General features: G+C 47.3%; 2 protein-coding genes and 1 long non-coding RNA gene across 7 annotated transcripts in view; 2 read left to right on the top strand and 1 right to left on the bottom strand.

Annotated features, from left to right (window-relative positions):
- The window catches only part of LOC135826991 (uncharacterized), a 6,415-nt gene extending 1,623 nt beyond the window's left edge, over positions 1–4,792 (bottom strand). Inside the window, exons 1-2 of the mRNA XM_065339510.1 lie at positions 868–4,792; positions 1–672 (exon numbers count right to left, since the gene is read on the bottom strand). The exon at positions 1–672 is cut by the window's left edge and continues 1,623 nt beyond it. Of these exons, the coding sequence (XP_065195582.1) occupies positions 1–672; positions 868–4,680 (4,485 nt within the window). The 5' untranslated portion in view covers positions 4,681–4,792. The remainder of the gene's footprint in view (positions 673–867) is intronic.
- Positions 1–19,926, top strand: part of LOC135826992 (uncharacterized) — a 24,343-nt gene extending 4,417 nt beyond the window's left edge. The window contains exons 3-8 of one of the 5 annotated variants that reach the window (XR_010555359.1): positions 6,496–6,669; positions 7,742–7,895; positions 15,924–16,099; positions 16,584–16,658; positions 17,887–18,087; positions 19,253–19,926. Coding sequence is in view for 2 of the 5 variants with exons in the window: in XM_065339511.1 (XP_065195583.1) it covers positions 7,742–7,895; positions 17,887–18,081 (349 nt within the window). In the remaining 3 variants the exon portion in view is untranslated. The remainder of the gene's footprint in view (positions 1–6,495; positions 6,670–7,741; positions 7,896–15,923; positions 16,100–16,583; positions 16,659–17,886; positions 18,088–19,252) is intronic. The other 4 variants (XR_010555358.1, XR_010555357.1, XM_065339511.1 and 1 more) reach the window with 4 other exon arrangements.
- Positions 12,206–14,272, top strand: LOC135826994 (uncharacterized). Its single transcript, XR_010555363.1, has 2 exons — positions 12,206–12,971; positions 13,754–14,272. It is a non-coding gene; the product is annotated as an uncharacterized LOC135826994 (long non-coding RNA).
- Positions 19,927–20,452: the final 526 nt, after the last annotated feature.

Raw genomic sequence — 20,452 nt, 5'->3', positions numbered from 1 at the left:
AGTGAATAGGCATACCCATGTCTTAGATACTTCGCTGTCTGGGTTGCGCACATAGATTGGCCCGAAATAGTCGAGTCCGGTGAATGTAAACGCGTCAGCTGCTGTTACTCGCTGTGATGGTAGCTGGGGCATCTGTGGCTGATGATACGGTCCACCTTGCAGACGTCTGCACACCACACACTTCTTCAGAACAGATTTGATGGAGCGTCGGCCTTGAGGGATCCAGTACTGGTTTCTCAAGGATGCCAATGTGTGGGTACCACCCGCATGCATCAGACTGTGGTGAGTCTCACTGATTATTAGTGTGGTCAGGTGAGAACTGCTGGACAGGAGGATAGGCGAACGTGCCGACTCAGGAACGTCTGCAAACTGTAGGCGCCCAGCAGATCTGATGATTCCTTCATGAGTGTAGAGACGGAGAGAGACAATAAGTTGATTAGATTTTCCATCTTGTAGATCCGAGTAAGTCTGAGCGTACTGCTGGCGTTGGTCAAACTTCAACCACGTCACGTGAGCTTTGCGGAGCTCTTCAGAGGAGAGCCAGGGTGTACTGTGACATCTCTCTTGCTTGCGGCATTTTTCGACGAAACGACTTGCCCATGCGGTAACTCGAATCAGTTTGCTCAACGACGAAAATCTAGTGATGTCAATGCCAAACGGGGGTTCACATCCCTTTTTTTTTGAGCGGGAAGTGGGTGTGCTCTCGCTGCCCCTGTTTTTTTGAACGGGGGACGAGGGCTCCGTCTGTGTCTCCTTTTTTTTTGAACGGAGAGCAGGATCTGCAACCTTTTTTTTTGAGCGGTCGCAAGAAGCCTCACTGACATCACCGGGAACCGAAGTCGAACAGAGGGCCGAGTCTTCTGCAACCTTTTTTTTTGAGCGGTCGCAAGAAGTCTCACTAGCAGGACCGAATTCCGAAGGACCCTCCCCCTGTACATGAGATGCAGGAGCGAATGTACCTGGGAACTCTGGTTCGGAGATAGAGGGATCAATAAGCCAGTTAGGACCATGCCACCACAACGACTCCTCAGAGAGATGTATGGTACTGCCACGGGAAGGCAAGTCGGCTGGATTCTCGAAGGTAGGTACATACTTGCACTCAACACCTGACTCGTTGATATACTTGACACGGTTCTGTACGAAGCTGGGGAGTTTCTTGGTACTTCGAACCCAGCCCAGGACACACGTTGAGTCAAGCCACAGGCAGACCCGTTCGAACTTTAGATCTAGCTGCTTTGTCAGGTGTCTTGCGACTTTAGCGCCGAGTGCTGCTGCCATAAGTTCCATTCTTGGTATGGTCAGTGTCTCTGGTCGTTTGATGGGGGCGACTTTGGATTTGCTGAAGATGAGGTGAGATACATCGCGCCCTTCAGCGCTGGTTTTTAAGTATGCTGCAGCAGCGTATGCAGACTGGGACGCATCGCAGAATATGTGAAGGCTGTGTGTTTCTGCAGACGGCAGCGAGCAGTACCGGGGAACTGTAAATGTGGACGCGACATCCATTTCTGTAGCCACAGTAGACCAGGCGTCATGTATAGAGTTTGGGAGTGGATCATCCCAATCCAAGTTGAGTCTCCAGACTTCTTGAAGGATCAGCTTCGCTTTGACGACTACAGGCGCGTGGATGCCTAGAGGATCATAGAAGTGCGCAAGGGCTTGTAGTAGCTCGCGTTTCGAACGGACGAGCCGTTGGGACATCTGTGTGTCGGAGATATTCAAAGTGTCATGGCTGGTGTCCCATGTGGTCCCCAACACCTGCTGAAGTACACTGTCTGCTCTGTCGCCTTCCGGTAAAAGGTCCTTAAGTTCTTCCGAGTTGGTGCTCCATTCGCGTAAGTTCATGGAGGCTCGGGCAAAATTGGATTTCGCTGTGGTATAGTACTGCTGGCCAGCAGCAACATCAGACACGCCGCCTACTACGTTGTCAACATATGTGTTGGCAAGAATGTGGTGAGCTTGAGGAGACTCTATACGCGTTAGATGGTGTTGGAGTGTAGCCGCAAGAAGGAAAGGACTTGAGACTACACCGAAGGGAACTCTAGTGAAACGATAAGTGACTAGATTCTGGCCGCTGACAGGAGAATGGATGTCGCGTACCCAGAGGAAACGAGTCACGTCCCTGTCTTCTTCCGCGAGACTGACTTGTAAGAAGGCCTTCTCCACATCGCTGATGATGCCGATAGGAAATGTTCGGAAGCGAAGCAAGACTCCTGTGAGGTCAGGAAGGAGGACTGGTCCTCTGTGTAGGCAGTCATTGAGGCTGGGAGCATCGTGTGCAGACTTGGCTGATGCATCATACACCAATCTTAACTTGGTAGTCGTGCTGGTTGTTTTGAACACACCGTGATGTGGCAGGTAGTGGAGCTTAGAGTCTGAGTACCTAGGTGCTTCTTCGATGACTCCAGACTGGGCCTGTTGCTCAATGACTTCATGATACTTCTCTAGCTGGCGGTGATCTGTGGAGAGTCGCTTGTAAAGGGACTGCAGTCGACCGAAGGCTAAACCATAGTTGTCGGGCAGAGGCGGCGCACAGTCTCTCCATGGCCACTTGACAACATATCTGTTGTCTTCAAATTGCACCGAATCCTTGAATGCTTGGTGTGCTCGGGCATCATCATCACGACAATCGTCTGGTTCCTGTATCTCATCGGCTGCCCAGAATTGGTGAAGATTAGCGTCAGGAACGATGGTGGACGTTTCGCTCGAGGAGAAGAAGCATGTCGCGTCCTTAGGGTCGTTACTCGAAGCTTTCCCGGTACACACATAGCCCAGTGTCGATTGCAGTAAGATGAGACCATCTGGGAAGTTGAGGCGTTCGGATAGAATAAAGTCAAAATAATAGTCACTGCCAATAAGAAGGTCTACTGTGACCCACTCCTGGTTACTGGATAGGGGTTCCGCAAGAGGAAGATGACGCAGAGCAGGGTGACCTGTGGCGTCGACGGGGTACTTCGCTATAGGGCTAGAGATGACTGGAACGACGCTCACGGGTAATTTCTTCAGGGAGCCGTTGGACAGCCGAACCTCGACTTCGACGACGTCAAGCGTTTGATGTTTACGACTACACGCGCCAAAAGTGGCTGTGGACATGGACTCAGTGGCGACTGTAGGAAGATCAAGAGCAGAGCGAAGATCTGCAGTGATATACGACCGAGATGCACCCGTGTCGAAAAGGAGGCGGGCTGGCTTCACAAAGGAGTTGTGTCTAGCTTCTGTCAGCGCTGTTTGCAGGTTGACATTGCCCTCAGGCGAGATGAGCGCAGTGTCGGGTGAGAACGGTTCCGCATGGACGTTGAGCGCAGAGGTTGCCTGACCGAACTTGGTGACACATAAGCTGCGGTGATGTGGTCCGGAACAATAGTAACACTTGCGAGTGATAGTACAATCCCGAGCAGAATGTTCCTTGCGAAAACAGCGAAAGCATTGATCCTTGACACGTTCCTTTCTCTGTTCAACGGTACGATACTTCAAACATTCGTCCGAGAAGTGAGATTCTTTACAAAAATGACACTTGGGTTGGCGGTCGTTCAGCAGTGTTGCTCCGGATCGGTGGGAATTCTGGCTGGGTTTAGGCCTGGTTTGCGAGCTAGTCTGAGCACGGTCGGACTCTGAATGCACTGCGCCCTGTTCTTCGGCGACTTCCTTGGCCTTAACATATTCACTGAATGCCTGTCGCAGTGAACTGACTTTCCACTGAGTTGGTTTTCGCAGTTCAAGCTGCAGCACGGTGTGCTGAGGGAGCTTGTTTAGAATGAGTGAGACGAAGATGTCTTGACCAACGTCTTGGCCAAGTGCTGCGAGACTGCGCAGATGTTCTTCGAGTTTGTCATGCAAGCTGCGCAGTGAGTGGGTCTTGTTAGACGCAGGTGGCAGATTCATCAAAGCAGTGTAGTGTGCGTGTATGGATTTCTGTTTGGATCCATAGCGTTCCTTTAGCACACCCCACACTACCCGATAATTGGCGTCTGTGATCTGATATCCTGCCACAGCTTCTTTAGCCGACCCCACCAGACACTCTCTCAAATAACTTAATTTCTGAACATCAGAAATGCGTGCGTTGTCATGGACAGTCGCAACAAACACATCAAAAAACTCTTGAGATTTCAAAACAGAACCATCGAACTTGGGCAGGTCCAGCTTGGGGAGTTTGACCTCAGGTGAGACAGCGTGGTTAGTGTGTGTAGTGGGTTGCGTCACGACTGCCGTGTTTCTTCTGTGACGGATGTGCAACTGCTTTAGAACGGATCTGAGGAAGCTGATGCGACGGTTACAATCTACACCTAACAGAAGCAATTTGTCTAAGTCAACCTCCGGAGATAACAGGGGTGAGCCCGAAGTTTCTACAAGAGTATCACACACCCCCTCAAAGACAATAACAGAGTCATTAAATTTATCAACAAATATACTTAACTCTTCCATTGTCGTCTCCAGATCGTCGTCATCAGACATCTTGCGCCAGTCGTCATACTGGAGACTTGCTTGCAAGTCTTGTTCCAAGACGCCCGCGTAAATGTGAGCTTCCCTCGACTTGCGTGCAGCGACGAACGACGATGCCGCTGGTGTTGACATCGCCTGAGACGGTTCGTCATCTTCTTCTTTGTAACTTTCCAGTGGAGATTCGTTCTCTCCAACCGGTTTCGACGGTGTTACAGCACCTTTCTTGTTCTTGCCTTTGCTCATCCCGGGTTTTGGCACCAGTTTGTCGCGTCGTTATCGTTACATAGACCGACGGACAAAATGTCTGCACTGGCATCGTCAACTTGCCTACTGCTACGTGCTCCCCAGTGCTCCATCTGTGTCCTGTACTTTATTTGGGGGGGGGGGGGGAGGGGCAATACCGGTACTTCAGGTGCAGGGGGCAAGGGGGATGGGGTGGGGGGACATCATGCCCCCAATGAACCTCTCCAGGCGTTGCTCTGGAGTAGACTAACCATAGGCGGAGTGTACACATGCAGCACATAGTTTGGGAATTAGAACGCGATCAGACTCGGGCATATTCAAAGGCAGTCTATTGTGATAGTAGTCCTGGACGGATCTCACTATGATGATATAGGTCGTGCCCAGCATCACAATGCCCAACATTATAAATGACTGTTTTTTTTCCTGAGGGGCTAGATGAACATGTGGCTAGACTGCCGATGGCAACCAACAGGCTCAAGGCTGTGTTGAGACTTCGTGTTTGCGACCCGAGTCAATTGTTTACTCACCATGACTAGGCATCGCATCGGGCATCGTATGACCATTTTATATGTCACTGTTCTTAGTCGCACCGGGGGCGTATGCCCGTTTTCAGGAGACTTATCAAAACACATAAGCCCTGTGCCCTGAAGGTTAGGCATATTGTTAGTCTGAATAGTCCTGGCTACTATCCCACTAAGTTCATTGACTTTCTACTGAACCTGTATGTACGTGAGGAAAGTACTGTTCTGGCCTGAACTACGGATTTCATCAACTTGGTAGAAGGTTTGCCTGTGCGGGACGATCATTTATTTTTAGTATAGATGTGACCAGCCTTTACACCAGCATCCCCAACGAGCTCGGTCACGTGGCATTGTCGTGGTATATCACACACAGGTATACAAGGTGGATGCCCCCGGCCCTTCGTACACGGTTAACAAGAGCAGTGACTTCCTTGATGTCAGTCATTCGGAAGACTAACGGGTTCGTGTAAGATAACGATTTGTTTCCGCAGATCCAAGGGACTGCCATGGGTTCGCCTGCAGCAGTGGTCTATGCCGACATTGTTATGCTGTATTTGGAGAATCGGTACATTTTGCCGATCTTAGAGGGGGAGGGTTTAGAGGTTCAGGTTTATAGACGCTTTATCAGTGACATTTTTGTTTCATTGCATGGTTGCGAAGGTCAAGTTCAGCGCGCTTTAGACAGGATTAATAAGTGTTCGGCCCTCGAGTTTGCGCATGAACTGGCACATGATGGCATTGATTTCCTGGACACCACAGTTTTCCGTAGTAAGGGATACATGGCGGTGAAGCCTCATTTCAAGGTCACCAATCGTTTCCTGTATCTGCTTGCCGGTAGTAACCACCCCCGTAGTATGGGTAAAGGTGTGATCACTGGGGAGTTGATCCGTATCCGTCGGTCTTCGACCCTTGACCACCACTACGAAGCTGCTGCCGAGCAGGCGAAGCAGACTTTCCGGGCCCGTGTATACAAGAGCTCCATCTTTCATCTTTCAGACCGTACACCAGGCATGCAAGGCCGGCACAGCTGGGGTGGCTGGGGCGGCCTCAGCCGCCCCACTTTTTTGGCCGTTTTTTTTGTTCTTGTTTTTTTAGCACACTGCAACAAAGCGCGATGATCGCAGCTCAGCTCAAACGTGGCAAATAATGAAGAATCCTTGTGTATCAAGGTCAAGGTGTGTGTGTGTGTGTGTGTGTGTGTGTGTGTGTGTGTGTGTGTGTGTGCCTGTGTGTGTGTGTGTGTGTGCCTGTGTGTGTACGTGCCTGTGTGTGTACGTGCCTGTGACGTGTACAGCCGGTGTGTGCACACCGCTAGCTAAACCGACCAACGGCTACTCCCAGGGCACAAACTATTCTGCTGGAGGCAGCGTCGTCTTCGGCTGAAATTCCGGATACAACCTGCAGGGAAGCATTGTGCGCATCTGCCAGATTGACGGTTCCTGGAGTGGGGCAGCTGCCTCATGTAATCGTAAGTTGAATTTCAAGAGAGCCGATATATCCCTCTTGTGTAGAGAAGCTTCAGGCTTGTAGGAAGGCAGATTCTGGTGGCGTTGATCTTTCCTATTTACAGAGCATGTAATAGTCTGGGTGTTACCTGTCACTTTTCATCATCACAAATGATGATCGTGCTTATCACAGGACCCAGGACCAGTCGGGCATCTCAGCCTGAGTCCTTAGGATATATGTTATACTTGTAGGTGTATGGTTAGGGTGTTTCACCGGGTAGAGGCGACGGTTTCAAATAGGACACAGGTTGCAAACCGGAACGGACTCATATTCACTTTCTCTCTTGGTATTTTGATTAGAAAACATATGTCACAGTGAGACTACGATGTGTTATACTCCGAGCCAAAATTTCATGGCTCTGCGATGACCAGACGCGCCATACCAAGCAGGTGAGTTTTTGACGTGTTGCTTCGCACTGCGACTTGAGTTTTACGACTTTCGAAAAATCAACTTCTTGTCGCAGGTAAACAGCGGCTCGCCTCTTGCCAATAAAGCACCGCATACCAATCAAAACTAATGGAAGCACACACAAGGCTTATTGTTACTCTGTACTGGCTGTCGTGGAGCGATAGCAATTAGCTAATTTCAGACCCAAAGTGAATTTGACGTGCACTCTAAAACGTGTCCGGTTTGGAGCCACCTCTGATTTGAACTTTTTTGAAGCGAAAAATTGGGCAACTTGGAGGCAATGGGTCAACACAAAGGAGTGGCTCAGTTCGATTGACTCTGGCCCCAGAGCAAACTTCAACATGCCAGTTTCCTTCCACAAACATATTTCGAGTGAAAAATCAACGCTGATGATCGGTTTGGGTCTATACAAATTTGGCTGTCAAGGCGTTCCGGTATCGAACCGTCTCCTCTACCAGAACACTGAGTTGTTGGCATAAGCCGGTAACTTTTGTCGAGCCTGTTTTAGGCTACCACCTCCTCCAAATATGCTAATATCTCTTGACTGTACAAAAGATGTGCCGAGCAGACACTTTCTTCATCTCTTGACTGCTTTGTGTGTTGTGTGTATGGGTACGTGTATCCAGCCATTCAACTGCAGTGCCAGTCTGGCTACCTGCCCTGCCTGCGTTCCAGCCTGTGGCTGTATCCTGCCATCACAGCGCTGCGACGGTGTTTGGTACGACTGTGCTGATGGCTCTGATGCACAGTACTGCCCAGGCAAGGTCACACCAGCTCCAGGTAAGCACCAGCAGCAGCACTGATAGTAGTACCATGACTTCTATTATTATTACAGGGTGCGACAGAGCTCTCGGCCATTGAAGAAAATGTTGAGTCACCTCCACCACCACACTGCGCTCTTTAGCCGACTAGACCCTCCTGCACACAACCATCATCATTGCGAGGACACTTCCGTAGACGATATTGATAAACTCCTTCAGACAGCTGTTTCGCTAATACATAGCTCATCAGTGAAGGTAGATATTTGTCGCGAATGCGATCGGATTTATTCGTAGTCACGAGCACAATGCATGTATATAACCAAGAATTCACAGCTACGTATACATGTATCCTTGTTCAGTGCATGATTTGTACGTTCAATCACTCGCATCCCTTTGTGACACCCCTTTTTCACTTTGCATTTCGTTGCATTTCTAAGGTTCAATTCTGGGCACCCTTTTCTCACCTTGCAATTCGTTGCATTTCTAATGTTTCCGTTCCGGGCACCCTTTGATTCAGTTTGAACCCATGCACCTTGGCTTGCACACGCACCGACATCCAACACGGACTGTGTGTACGACTATCGGCATCTTTGATGGCCTTCACTATCCATTTTCATGCTCACAGTTGGACTCGTTGCACCGTGCGTATCTTTATGTGTCACCTTTTCAGCTACATGCACGTGGAGCTGTTTTAGTTCCACAACTTGGTGCTCTTCTTGCTTCTCTTTGATTCTTCGCTACTCCTTGGGAGCTAATTTCGATGCGTTTGTATATTTATCGCTTGTATATTTCTGCTGACGCTGTACGCAAGACACTTTCACGGCACACTACTGCTACAGGCATACACTCCGACTCACCTATATTATCGCTCTCCCCTTGTAAATATTCTTCAGTCTTGATTCACAAGAAAATTGGGCACTAAGGAAAATATGGTCTGCTTCGAGTGGTTTATGTAAAGGGTATGTCCATGGTTCGCGACATTTTGGTGCCGAAACCCGGGAGAGTCGAGCGGCGACTCTCCTAGTACAGGAATTTGAACGACCGACGAACCATGGAAAACCAAGCGGCGGTGAGGGGCAAGCGCCAAAAGGCTGCTCGTCACCACAAGACAATCAAAGATATGGAAACGACAACGGGTAGTTTCCTCTCGGCAATCTCAACGGACATTGAATCGGATCCAGCAGCAGTCAGAGAGCTATGTCAACACAATTTCCAATTGGACTCGCATCTCGAGGCACTCGAAATATCGCTGGAAAAGTATACTGATTTAATTAACAGGTACGAAATAAAAGGGTCTGACGACCAGGAATTCAAGGAAAATCAAACGGAATGGATCGAACTAATGGATGAATTTATACGTGTAACTAACATTAATTTGGTGTCACTAAAATTCTTACAAATGGAATGTCAAAAAAAGGATCCGCAACCTGCAGCCACGGCAATGGCGGCAGGAACTACAGCAACTATAATGGATGACGACAAACTCGACAGACTGCTGTCGGAAATGGTATCAATGAATCAAAGCAATCAGAGCATCATGACAAATTTGACGAATTCTCAGAGTAATGCTAGCAATAAAACTGGTAACACGGTCAAATTGCCTAAACTGGAATTGTTCACTTTTGATGGTGATGTAATGAAATTTAAGGAATTTCAAGATATGTTTACTGCCACTGTTCACGCAAATAAATCTTTGTCTGATGTGGAGAAGCTATCTTACCTGAAAACACACGTGAAAGGAAAAGCGCTGGAATGTATCTCTGGTTTGGCCCTGTCAAATTCAAATTACAAGGTTGCATGGGATTTGCTAATGGATCGGTTTGGGAAAGACCATGTTGTAATCAATGCTCGGTACTTGGCATTAGTCGATTTGGAGAAACCGTCTAGCCGACCTGAATCATTGCGGAAATTCTTGAATGACGTCGAGGCAAACATCAGAAGTCTAGGTGCGCTACATGAGGACATGTCACAGGCACTATTCATTCCACTGATTACCTCCAAATTACCGAAATCGGTTATGTCCCAATTAGAGTTAAAGAAAGGCACTACCACGAAATGGACAGTGCGAAGTCTACGTGAGGCAATGAACCACTACGTAGATGCAATGGAAGCAGCGGAAGCTGCAACTACCGGCGGAAACGAACGACAAAGGGATCGAACATACAACCCAACGACACACGTAGCTCACTCAATGGCAGCAAACACGATAAAAATGGAACGTAAATGCATCTACTGCGGACAATCGCATTTCGCTGATGAGTGTACCAGGTACACAGATGCAGAAACCAGAAAAGATCAATTGAATGGACGGTGCTTCATTTGCCTGAAATCTGGACACAGTGCAAGGGCATGTGAGCGCAGTAAACCATGCTACTACTGCAAACGCGCAACGCACTATTGCAGTATCTGTCCAGAGAAATTTGGCACAGGGAATGTGTCATCCCCAATTCAAACAACAATGGGAGTGGCAATCTCAGATCACAAGAAAACGGTTTTACAAACTGCAGCTACAGAAGTATCAAATGAAAGTGGGACCAAGGAATGCCATGCTCGGATTTTATTCGACACCGGAGCAACTAGATCCTTTATCACTGAATCCCTATGCCACAAACTGCAATGTAACAAGATTGGCGAGGACACAATCTCAGTGTCAAGCTTTGGTAACGAAAAACGGAAAATCGAAACCATGCCAAGAGTCAATCTACGAATTGAACAACCAGACAAATCTTGCACGGAGGTCTGCGCAAATGTCACATCAATCCTGTGTCACCCAATTCAACGATTCCCGCTTCCAAATGATATGAAGTTGCATGACATGCCTCTTGCGGAACCACCTGTACAGGAACCAGAGAAGTGTGACGTGGACATACTGATTGGTGTAGACTACTATCACAGATTCATAATGGACAGCAGTATTGCACTGCAGAATGGCATGTACATGGTAAAATCAACGTTCGGGTATTTACCATCAGGAAGTACGGAGTATCATGGAATTACGGATGATGCAGTACATGTACTCACTACGTTGCCAACGACAAGCCACGATCCAATGGAGGATACTCCTGTCACTGCTATTCTCGTGCAGGGGGAGGGTCCTGACGGATCACCAGCAGGCATGGACCCGGAACAATTCACGTCTTTCGGGAAACTAGTCAGAGTCACAGCGTACGTACAGGAATTTATTGATAAAATCCAAAAAAAATCGGTTGGCAATACCATCTCACGTGACGAATACCAACGAGCGGAATCGAAATGGATACAATTTACACAACCACAACACTGTTTGTCATGTAAACAGCACGATGGTGGCCCGTTTCAACTTCCGAAACCCCCTCCGGCTTTTGCCCAAGGAAAGAATAATGGAGTTGCTACTGTATGAGTTCACAGGCATAGATTACGTTGGACCTATTGAGTTTTAAATCAAACGAAGGCTCGATGAAATGCAAACCATGATAATTACGAATTCAGTCTGATTACAAATAACTGCTTACACTCAAATTTCCCTGTCGACACTTCATTCACGGTTTGTATTTGTTCACTCACGCGTATGCTATTTCATAACTATGGTAGTCACTTTCAGCGGGCGGGAGTGTCGCGAATGCGATCGGATTTATTCGTAGTCACGAGCACAATGCATGTATATAACCAAGAATTCACAGCTACGTATACATGTATCCTTGTTCAGTGCATGATTTGTACGTTCAATCACTCGCATCCCTTTGTGACACCCCTTTTTCACTTTGCATTTCGTTGCATTTCTAAGGTTCAATTCTGGGCACCCTTTTCTCACCTTGCAATTCGTTGCATTTCTAATGTTTCCGTTCCGGGCACCCTTTGATTCAGTTTGAACCCATGCACCTTGGCTTGCACACGCACCGACATCCAACACGGACTGTGTGTACGACTATCGGCATCTTTGATGGCCTTCACTATCCATTTTCATGCTCACAGTTGGACTCGTTGCACCGTGCGTATCTTTATGTGTCACCTTTTCAGCTACATGCACGTGGAGCTGTTTTAGTTCCACAACTTGGTGCTCTTCTTGCTTCTCTTTGATTCTTCGCTACTCCTTGGGAGCTAATTTCGATGCGTTTGTATATTTATCGCTTGTATATTTCTGCTGACGCTGTACGCAAGACACTTTCACGGCACACTACTGCTACAGGCATACACTCCGACTCACCTATATTATCGCTCTCCCCTTGTAAATATTCTTCAGTCTTGATTCACAAGAAAATTGGGCACTAAGGAAAATATGGTCTGCTTCGAGTGGTTTATGTAAAGGGTATGTCCATGGTTCGCGACAATATTGAATGATTAAAAATATATGTAGGACTCAGTATAGAGTCCATGCACTATATGATGTCCAGCACCCTATATAGAGTCCATTGGTCCAAAATCCACTATACAGAGTCCACGAGTCCACTCAGTTTTGATCAGCTTCAACCTGCCGCGCAATCCCCTATAAGGAGTACACTTTTTCTACCAGTCCCCTATTCACAGTCCAGGAGTCCAGTTTATCCAGTCACGCCGTCCTGTGACTGTGTCTTGTGCCCGAAAAAGAACAAACACATTTTCAGTTTTGCTTGCCTGGTGGCAGCGCATTCCTTTCTTCACTTCAGCCATGGCTGCCAGTTCTGCTGTGAAGTTGCTGACAGTAATCTGTCACGAGGTAACCAAGGAGGATAAGGAGACGTTCAAAATCAAATCTGGAAAGCGTCTTGTGGTTCTCTGAAGACGTTTCATCAGTGCGCGGGATGAAAGCAGAAATTGCAGAACGAGAAAAGTTCAGCACAGTTCAAATCTGACGAGTCAGGTACACTGACACTCTCTTTCGATCGACGCCACAAGGATCCCCTGTTTGGCTGGCCATTGCTGCCAGTCTGAAGACGTTTGAACGGTTTCATCAGAGCGAGGGATGAAAGCAGAAAGCGGAGAAAGAGAAAAGTTCAGCACAGTTCCAATCTGACGAGTCAGATACACTGACACTCTCTTTCGTTCGACGCCACAAGGATACCCTTGTTTGACTGGACAAGAGCTGCCTGTACCACCGTGTCAAAAGGCTGTCCAACTACATGGCAGGACGATGACTGAGGTAAGGAAGCTTTTACTCGTTTCGATTGGTCTGCTGTTCTGTCGTTATGCTTGAATTTTTTTCCATTTTCAAGGAGCGTATCGCGTTTGTTTGATGTTGCTTGAATGAATGCCCTAAAAGTAATCAACCACTTCGTAATAGTCCTCAAGGACTGCAAGGACTTTGCATCAATCGTATACGATCGTCTAGCTATCATCAATTATAATAATTATTTCATGAGAAATGTATTTTTATCCCTGTGATAATTATGTGAAACTCCACGACACTCTTCCTCTAGTATGATGTCAAATACAATGGGATCCACAAACGCAGTGCCAGTGTACTAGTAGTAGTAGGAGGATTGCGTGTATGCCAATGACAAGAAAAAGCTTCTCAAGCTAATACTCGTATTCCCTGAAGTAACCGTTTTGATGTCACGAACATGACATTGTGTCAGTGAAACTGCCTCGTGACAACAAATCATTGCATTTCCATCTTGGGGAAGACTGACTGACGGCAACGCTGTACAGATTGTTCAAATCATCTCATTTCAATTTAGTTGCAGTGAAGTGAAACACTGTGTACACTACATGTATGGTGGTGTGTCTGTGCGTCTTGAGTGTGCACAAACGATCTTATTCCTCGTATTACTAATAGATTATTGTCCCCACCGTCACCTGTTCACAGGTCTTTGAGTGGATTGATTTTCATTGAGCATCACATTCGTTGAGAACTTGGTAGTTGTGTGCTCCCATGCATCATTACGGTAATAAGCGTATCCTTGTGCTATCTATTTGTTCCAGGTGTGCTGATTTTCAGAAGCTTGCGGAACTGAGTTCTGCTGAACATTTGCATGGCCATGAGCAATGGCGAAGCTTGCTATTGCACTCTCAGCATGTGCTAGTATTATGCCGACTACTGCACTATGTTAATCTCTTACACTACTACATGTATGTAAACGTGCGTGCATCCGCCCACGTATGCATTCGTTTCGTATAATTATTTGTTATCCCTCTTGACTTTACTTGTAAATGCGTGGACGTTTGCATGGCTGTTGGAGTTGCGCGTGTATTGTGTCTCTACTCTTTTTTTGGTGTTTTCTTGGCGTTGTACAAGTTTGTGTGTGTGTGTGCGCGCAATAATTTGAAAACAAATAATTAATCCCGGGCTCTCCATTATTCTCTTTCGATTCTTGTTTTTTTCTAGGTATTTTCTTGGCGTTGTGTGGGTGTGTGCATGTGTGTGTGTGCGTGCACAATTATTTGGCAACACTACATGATTGAGATATTGTAATTTACAGCGTCTGCGAAGAGACCACTTGATTTGAGGATGGTGTTTGTAGGGTTTTTCATGTAATGAAGTGGCTGCAGTGGCGCCTCAATACATATTTTTTACCTTGAGAAGTGAATGATGCAAAGGATTAAAGGGGGAGGCCGTTTTCTGGTTAATATTCACTGCTTACAGCAGATCCTATGTCTAATTTCGAACTCGATAGGGGATGCCTAATTGGCTGGACTTTATACAGGGAGTGTTGTCCACATAAGACTCTTTAATCTTTATAGTTGATTTCAAAGTTTGGACTCCGTACAGTTAATTTTGGACCAATGGACTCTATATAGGGGTGAAGACAATTGGCTGGACTCTATACAGGGAGTGATGTCCATCTAAACTTTGAGCTCACAGTTGATTCCAAGTTTGGACTCTGTACAGTGGATTTTGGACCAATGGACTCTATATAGGGGTTGGACATCATATAGGGGCCGGACGCTCTACTGAGTCCAACATATAGACCAAACTGCTATTATATAGGGGGTTTCCACATACAAAACTGGCATAGCTGAGGTGATAACGCGGGAAAAGGAAAGTGTGAAGTACTGTTGACGCGCATTGGACATGCATGCAGCGTCGGATATTCGGCGCGGAAAATCAATCACTATTCAATGCAGAAATAACGTGCCAGAATCAGAGTACTATGTAGCTAGTAGTGAGAGTCTGTGTACTAGTATTGCAGTTGTCCGAGCGCCATGAAGGCCTGCGAACGCACCTCAAGACCCGCCGACGTCGACAGCCACAGCAGCCCCTGGGGCATGACACTGTACTGCTCGCCCGTCGCGCCAAGACGCTTGGCAGTCACTAGGCTTCATGCCACCGATGTTGTCCGCAAGCTACCTTGTTATCTGCCCATCACCCACTGCCGTTGACACGCTGGGAGGCCCCGCGGCATTCGCCCAGAGCTGTGTCGACGGTACAATAACGCTGGTAGAAACAAACAGTTGGTCGTATGATATTGCGTCCTCCGGATTGTCCCTTGACTCGTCTTGTCCCTCTTCTTGCTCTGACGCTAATGACTTCTATTACAAGCAAAATGTAGAGCTACTGTTGACCGCTATTCACTGCTGTATTTATTTTATTACTTTGCATGGCCATGTTGAGGCAGTCTTCGCATCAATTTCCTTTACACAATGCGTGTACTACAATGTATTCAAAACCAATGTCTGTGCCACGCACACATACGCAAACGTTTTAGGGATGAAACGAGTATATCGAATACTCGAGCGCTTGCTCGAAAATTCGAAAGGAGTGAGGACTCGTTTCGCAAAATACTCAAGTATCTTATGCACAGTGTACTGTATGCTTGTACATCAAGCACGTCTGTTACTCTGACCAGTACTGATAACCCATGCAAGTGTGAAATTATTACTTGTCCCTACTTACCAACAAAAGACGTAGTTCAGACTATTTCCTGCACTAGGCTGCATGCAAGACTACATGTGTCAGGTGTAATAAGTTCAGTGTTACGAGAGTGTGTGCAGTACATTGTTTTATGTTGTCAGTAAAATACTCGTACTCGCTCGAATACTCGCTCGTTTTTTCAAAGAGTACTCGAGTCCTCAATTTTGGCACTCGTTTCACCCCTAGGCCAAACATGCATGCACTGAATGCCTGTGCTCTGTGCACTCTGTGCTTGTGCAGGTCAAACCGACTGCCAGGTCCTGTCACCACCGGCACTGGGCTCAATGACCGTGAACGGCTTGATGTTCAGCAACACGACCACGTTTGTGTGCAGTCTCCCTATGTCCTTATGGGCTCGGCCGTGTGTACTTGTGAAATCAACGGCCAGTGGAGCGGTGTGCAGCCAACTTGCGTCCGTAAGTACATGTACCAATGCTCGACTGGCTTGTATTATGCATTCCCGTTCATCACACCGCTCATACTGTCAAATGCTGCCTCTTTTCATTCACAATGGCATGGGTCACAGTAGATAGGCCTGGTGCAGGTATTGCCAGTTCCTTGCTTGCTGCAGTACAGTATGACATATTAACTTAGCTGGTAAGGGGTCGTCGCAAAAGTTTTTTGTCGTCCCTGAAACGAACATGATTCATTTGGGGGGGAGGGGGTGCGAGCCAAAATCACAAGTCGACCGACACTGTACATATGACATGTACATGCATGCGATTTTCGTCGTCCAGCATAGCAAGCTGTGTTCGTTTCAGAGGGAGGGGAGGGGGTCCGAGTACGAAATGAACGATGTTCGTTTCAGGGACGACAGAAAACTTTTGCGATGACCCCTAAGCAGTGCATGTGTGCATGGCAAGTGTTAATTTTGTCCATTGCTTCCCAACCCATGTGTAGTGACGACTGCTGCTCTGAGTGCGGCCAGTGACGAGCTAGTCAAGGACTCCGTCTCAGAACGCATGACACAAACGTGTAAGCCTAGTATTGCTGCATAATTAAGAGCAATTTCTCCTACTGCTGACTGCTGAAAATGTTGTGTCCTTCACAACTAGTCTCTTTGTTCTAAGAAGTCTGCCTCTTTCATCGATTCGTGTTTACCTAGCTGCGTTACGCTATTAGTAGCCTATTACCTGTTGTGCAATGGGGCTGGCCTAAAAGCTGCTCGCTCAACAGTTGTGTTGCATGGCATAGAGGGAGATACGGCAAGCCACCTCGGCATATTTGCGGATAGAGCTTTTATTAGAAAGGAAAAGGACATATGGATACGAGTTAAGAGTAACTGTCCACCACTGTAACTAGCTACTACAGTAAAAAAATGCAACAACTAGGCACAAAACTGACAGAGTGCTGAGACATTCGACGACCTGACTCCTAGCTTCAACACATCTCCGTAGCGCTAACCAACAGCCTTCCAACTTGGAAGGTTCAAGGTTAAAAGGAGAGACCAAAGAGGGGAAGGTAAGCGCAACGAAAATGAGCACAAGCTAGTAGTTGAAGCTACAGTCCCACAAGAACAAGAAATGTTGATTGTTACTGGACGATGACGAAACCAGTATTACCTTTCCCTCTTTGGTCTCTCCTTAACACTACGGAGATGTGTTGAAGCCAGGAGTCGGGTCGTCAAATGTTTTAGTGCCGGGTTGTTGCACTTTCTGACTGTATTTAGTATATAGTGACAATTACTCTACACTCATATCCATACGTCCTTTTCCTTTCTACATTAATTTTATTATTGCCATATTGGCTCAACCTCCGAGTTTCAAAGAGCTTTTAGTGGACGACTTAATCCATTTTCGGCAATACTTACAACGATCCAATCAGTCATATTGTAGATCAGGCTATGCTGTGGGTAAGTATACTACTGGCCTTGTATGGCTTATTGTTTGCCAGCGAGTATTTAGCATCATCTACTAGTATTCACTCGTTTGACAGCCAAAGAGTATTTGTGTGGGAGGCTGGGAGTCTCGCACCTGACTTGGTCACGTTGCGCCTGAAGGTCACTAAGACGCGGCCAAATACGGTGGAGCCGTCGCAGTTCCATCTACTGTCGACCAAACATGCCCGGTATTGGCTATTCCGGTACATGACAGCCCATGCCTGTAGCACCAAGCCTGTGTTCACTTTTGCCAAAGGCAAAGGGATCCACCTTACTCGGCCTTATTTAAATAAGATACTCTGTCACGCTCTCAACTGTTATCAGGTTAGCTCCTGCTCCATGCCCATTGTTGGAGCGACAGTCCTGGAATCCAGAGTTGCAAGTGAGGTGGTGATACGGCAAGCAGACGGTGGCAAAGTACGGCTTAAAAGCTCTACATCTGGCAAGTGGCCGGCATACCACCCCAATGGACATCGGAACAGTACACGTAGAGTAGCATCTCTACGTGACAGGGTATGAGCGCAAGTGAGTTCTTATGCTCTACTAATGTGCATTGATACTGTGACTATAGTTGCAGGGAACTTTCTAGAACCGCCCCAACCGGTTTTCGACCGGTTGAAATAGTTGGCGACCGGTTGAAAAGTTACAAATCAGTTCCAACCGCCCGTACTTTTCTGTGGGTGAATGGAGCTGTGAATGGTCATACGCTTTTTTCTGGACGGATACTTCCAGCGAAGCCGCGTGGGCTGGTACTAGGGTCACGAGTTTGTACGGTTTGTACGGTCGAACCACGTCATCGAGCTGTAGCAACGGCGTTGCTACAGTCCAACAGCTCCGCGCGACACTCCAGCACCAAGAAATCTGTTAAATTGCTGTCGAGTGCCATATTTGGGTTGTATTTTGAAAACTATTTCCGGAGGGGGACCCCCCGACTCTTCATTGTACCGTAACCGGTTGGAAATTCGTCCTAGAATATACCCTGAGTTGGTGTACAGATCTCATCACATGAGCCTTAGGCGGGATTTCCTAATGTCACTGGAAAATTCAGCCCTAACAAACAGTGTGATGGATGAATTTGACTCCAGGTATCTGCTTTTGGGAATGCCATGTATGCATGTCTGGCGTGCTGCTGCTATAATGTTGTGGCAGCAGCATTTTGGTGCGATGGACTGTTCTTGTAACGGTGTACCTACCCATTTGCTGTTGCCGGATGCCGTGTTTTGTCAGTTGTGCCTGTTTGAAGGTGCCAGGCCAGCTTGTGTTGGTGCGTTCCCGTTAAGTTGCCAGGGCACCATATTTGTAACGGCGTTCCCGTTTTGCTGTTGTGGGGCTGTGTTTGTATCGGTGTGTTCCCGTTGAAGTTGAAGGGGCACCACGTTAGTGGATTGTGCCTGTTTGAAGTTGCCAGGCCAATCCTGTAACGCACACCTGTTTGCTGATAATTGGGGACATGTTTGTCCATTTTGCTCGAGATTCACATGGCTGCGCCAGTTGCCTTGTGCGGATTAGACTGTTATCTGGCACTAGTCTTGATCTGTTTTATTCAGATTCAGATCAGCTATTGTTCCTATACGAGAAAATCTGTGGGTGCACATCCAATTCATTTGCAGATTTGCGTGCTTCTCCTGCAACGGGCGTTTACATGGTACATGGTGTGTGGGCGTATGTGTGGTGTGTTCATGCTGTACAGGCCAGTATTGCCAAGCACTGGGGACCTTTGGCAATCTGAAGAATGTTTTGTCCGAGAATCGATCCTTGGATCTGTGGCGTTGCAGTTGTGGTGCTCCCGACCCTCTTGCGTGATGGCCGCGGAGACCTAGCGAAAAGGTTCGAGACATACGGCATCTCAATATCTTCCACCACAATCAGTACATCAGCACCACCATCGAGTGTAGCGACATCAGCAATAGAAGACGCACATGATATCATCCACCCTTACGGCCTTAGCGAAGACCCGGGAATACCTGAGAAGATGTTAGCCGCAACTTTACTGGAAAAGTCGTCGGTGACAACGGCACTCCATATTTTAGCTGCATGCAGTTAGGTCTCTCAACAAGTGTACCCAAAGTTTTCAAGCTAATACACAAGCAAATTCACTAGGGGCCGAGTATATTTTCCTACACCTCTCCCTGTTTGTTGTTGTTATTTCTGCATTCAAATTGTTTGTGTACCTGTACATTTATTACAGTAGAGCCACGCATCCACAGCTGTTGTTTCCAAGGGGTCAGGCTCGTCAGTTATACAAAACCTTTCAGCAATCTGGCCTTAGGCTTAGTTCCTTGACTTCTTGTACCACTTTCTTAGATGCACATCCCACTGGATAGTGAGCAATACGTGTGTAGCAGAATCTGTATTCCAGAAAAGCAGAGACTTGAGTCTATTGACACTGCGTTTCTTTTTTTTAACGTTATTGGCTGTGGTGTACCTAGAGGTATACACGTACATTCCTGGGTCCCACGTTCTGTGACGCCCGACTGTATTCGTGGTGCCTCAACAACTTTTAATTTTTTGCGCTCGGGAAAACCTGCCGGAGGCTGTGAGGCTGCAGAGTGTTGGCTGTGTTTTGCTTTAAAAAACCATCAGGTCTCCCCAGATTTTCTAGTCTGGCCCTGAATTTTGCCACTCTTCGGTTTCAAAACCTAGTGTGGTGGTGGAAAGCCTAGCAGTGTTGTGTGTGCATGTGTGTATTTTGTACAGTGCTGGCCAGAGAAATCCAACCTCGTTAATAAAGTAGCGCCGCGTTCGAGAGCACAGACCGGTCCAGTATGTTTACTACTAGGGCTGCATAGCGCCCGGTGTAATTTTATTCATAAGGTTGGATTTCTTTGGCCAGCACTGTAGTTAGAAGTAGGTCCTCCTCTGTTTGTGCGCAATTGTGGTCACAGTGGCA

The sequence above is a fragment of the Sycon ciliatum genome, chromosome 11 (assembly GCF_964019385.1).
Source record: "Sycon ciliatum chromosome 11, ocSycCili1.1, whole genome shotgun sequence".
Classification (NCBI taxonomy): Eukaryota; Metazoa; Porifera; class Calcarea; order Leucosolenida; family Sycettidae; genus Sycon; species Sycon ciliatum.
Note: the sequence above shows the minus strand (reverse complement) of the source record. Positions and strands in the feature narration are given on the sequence as shown.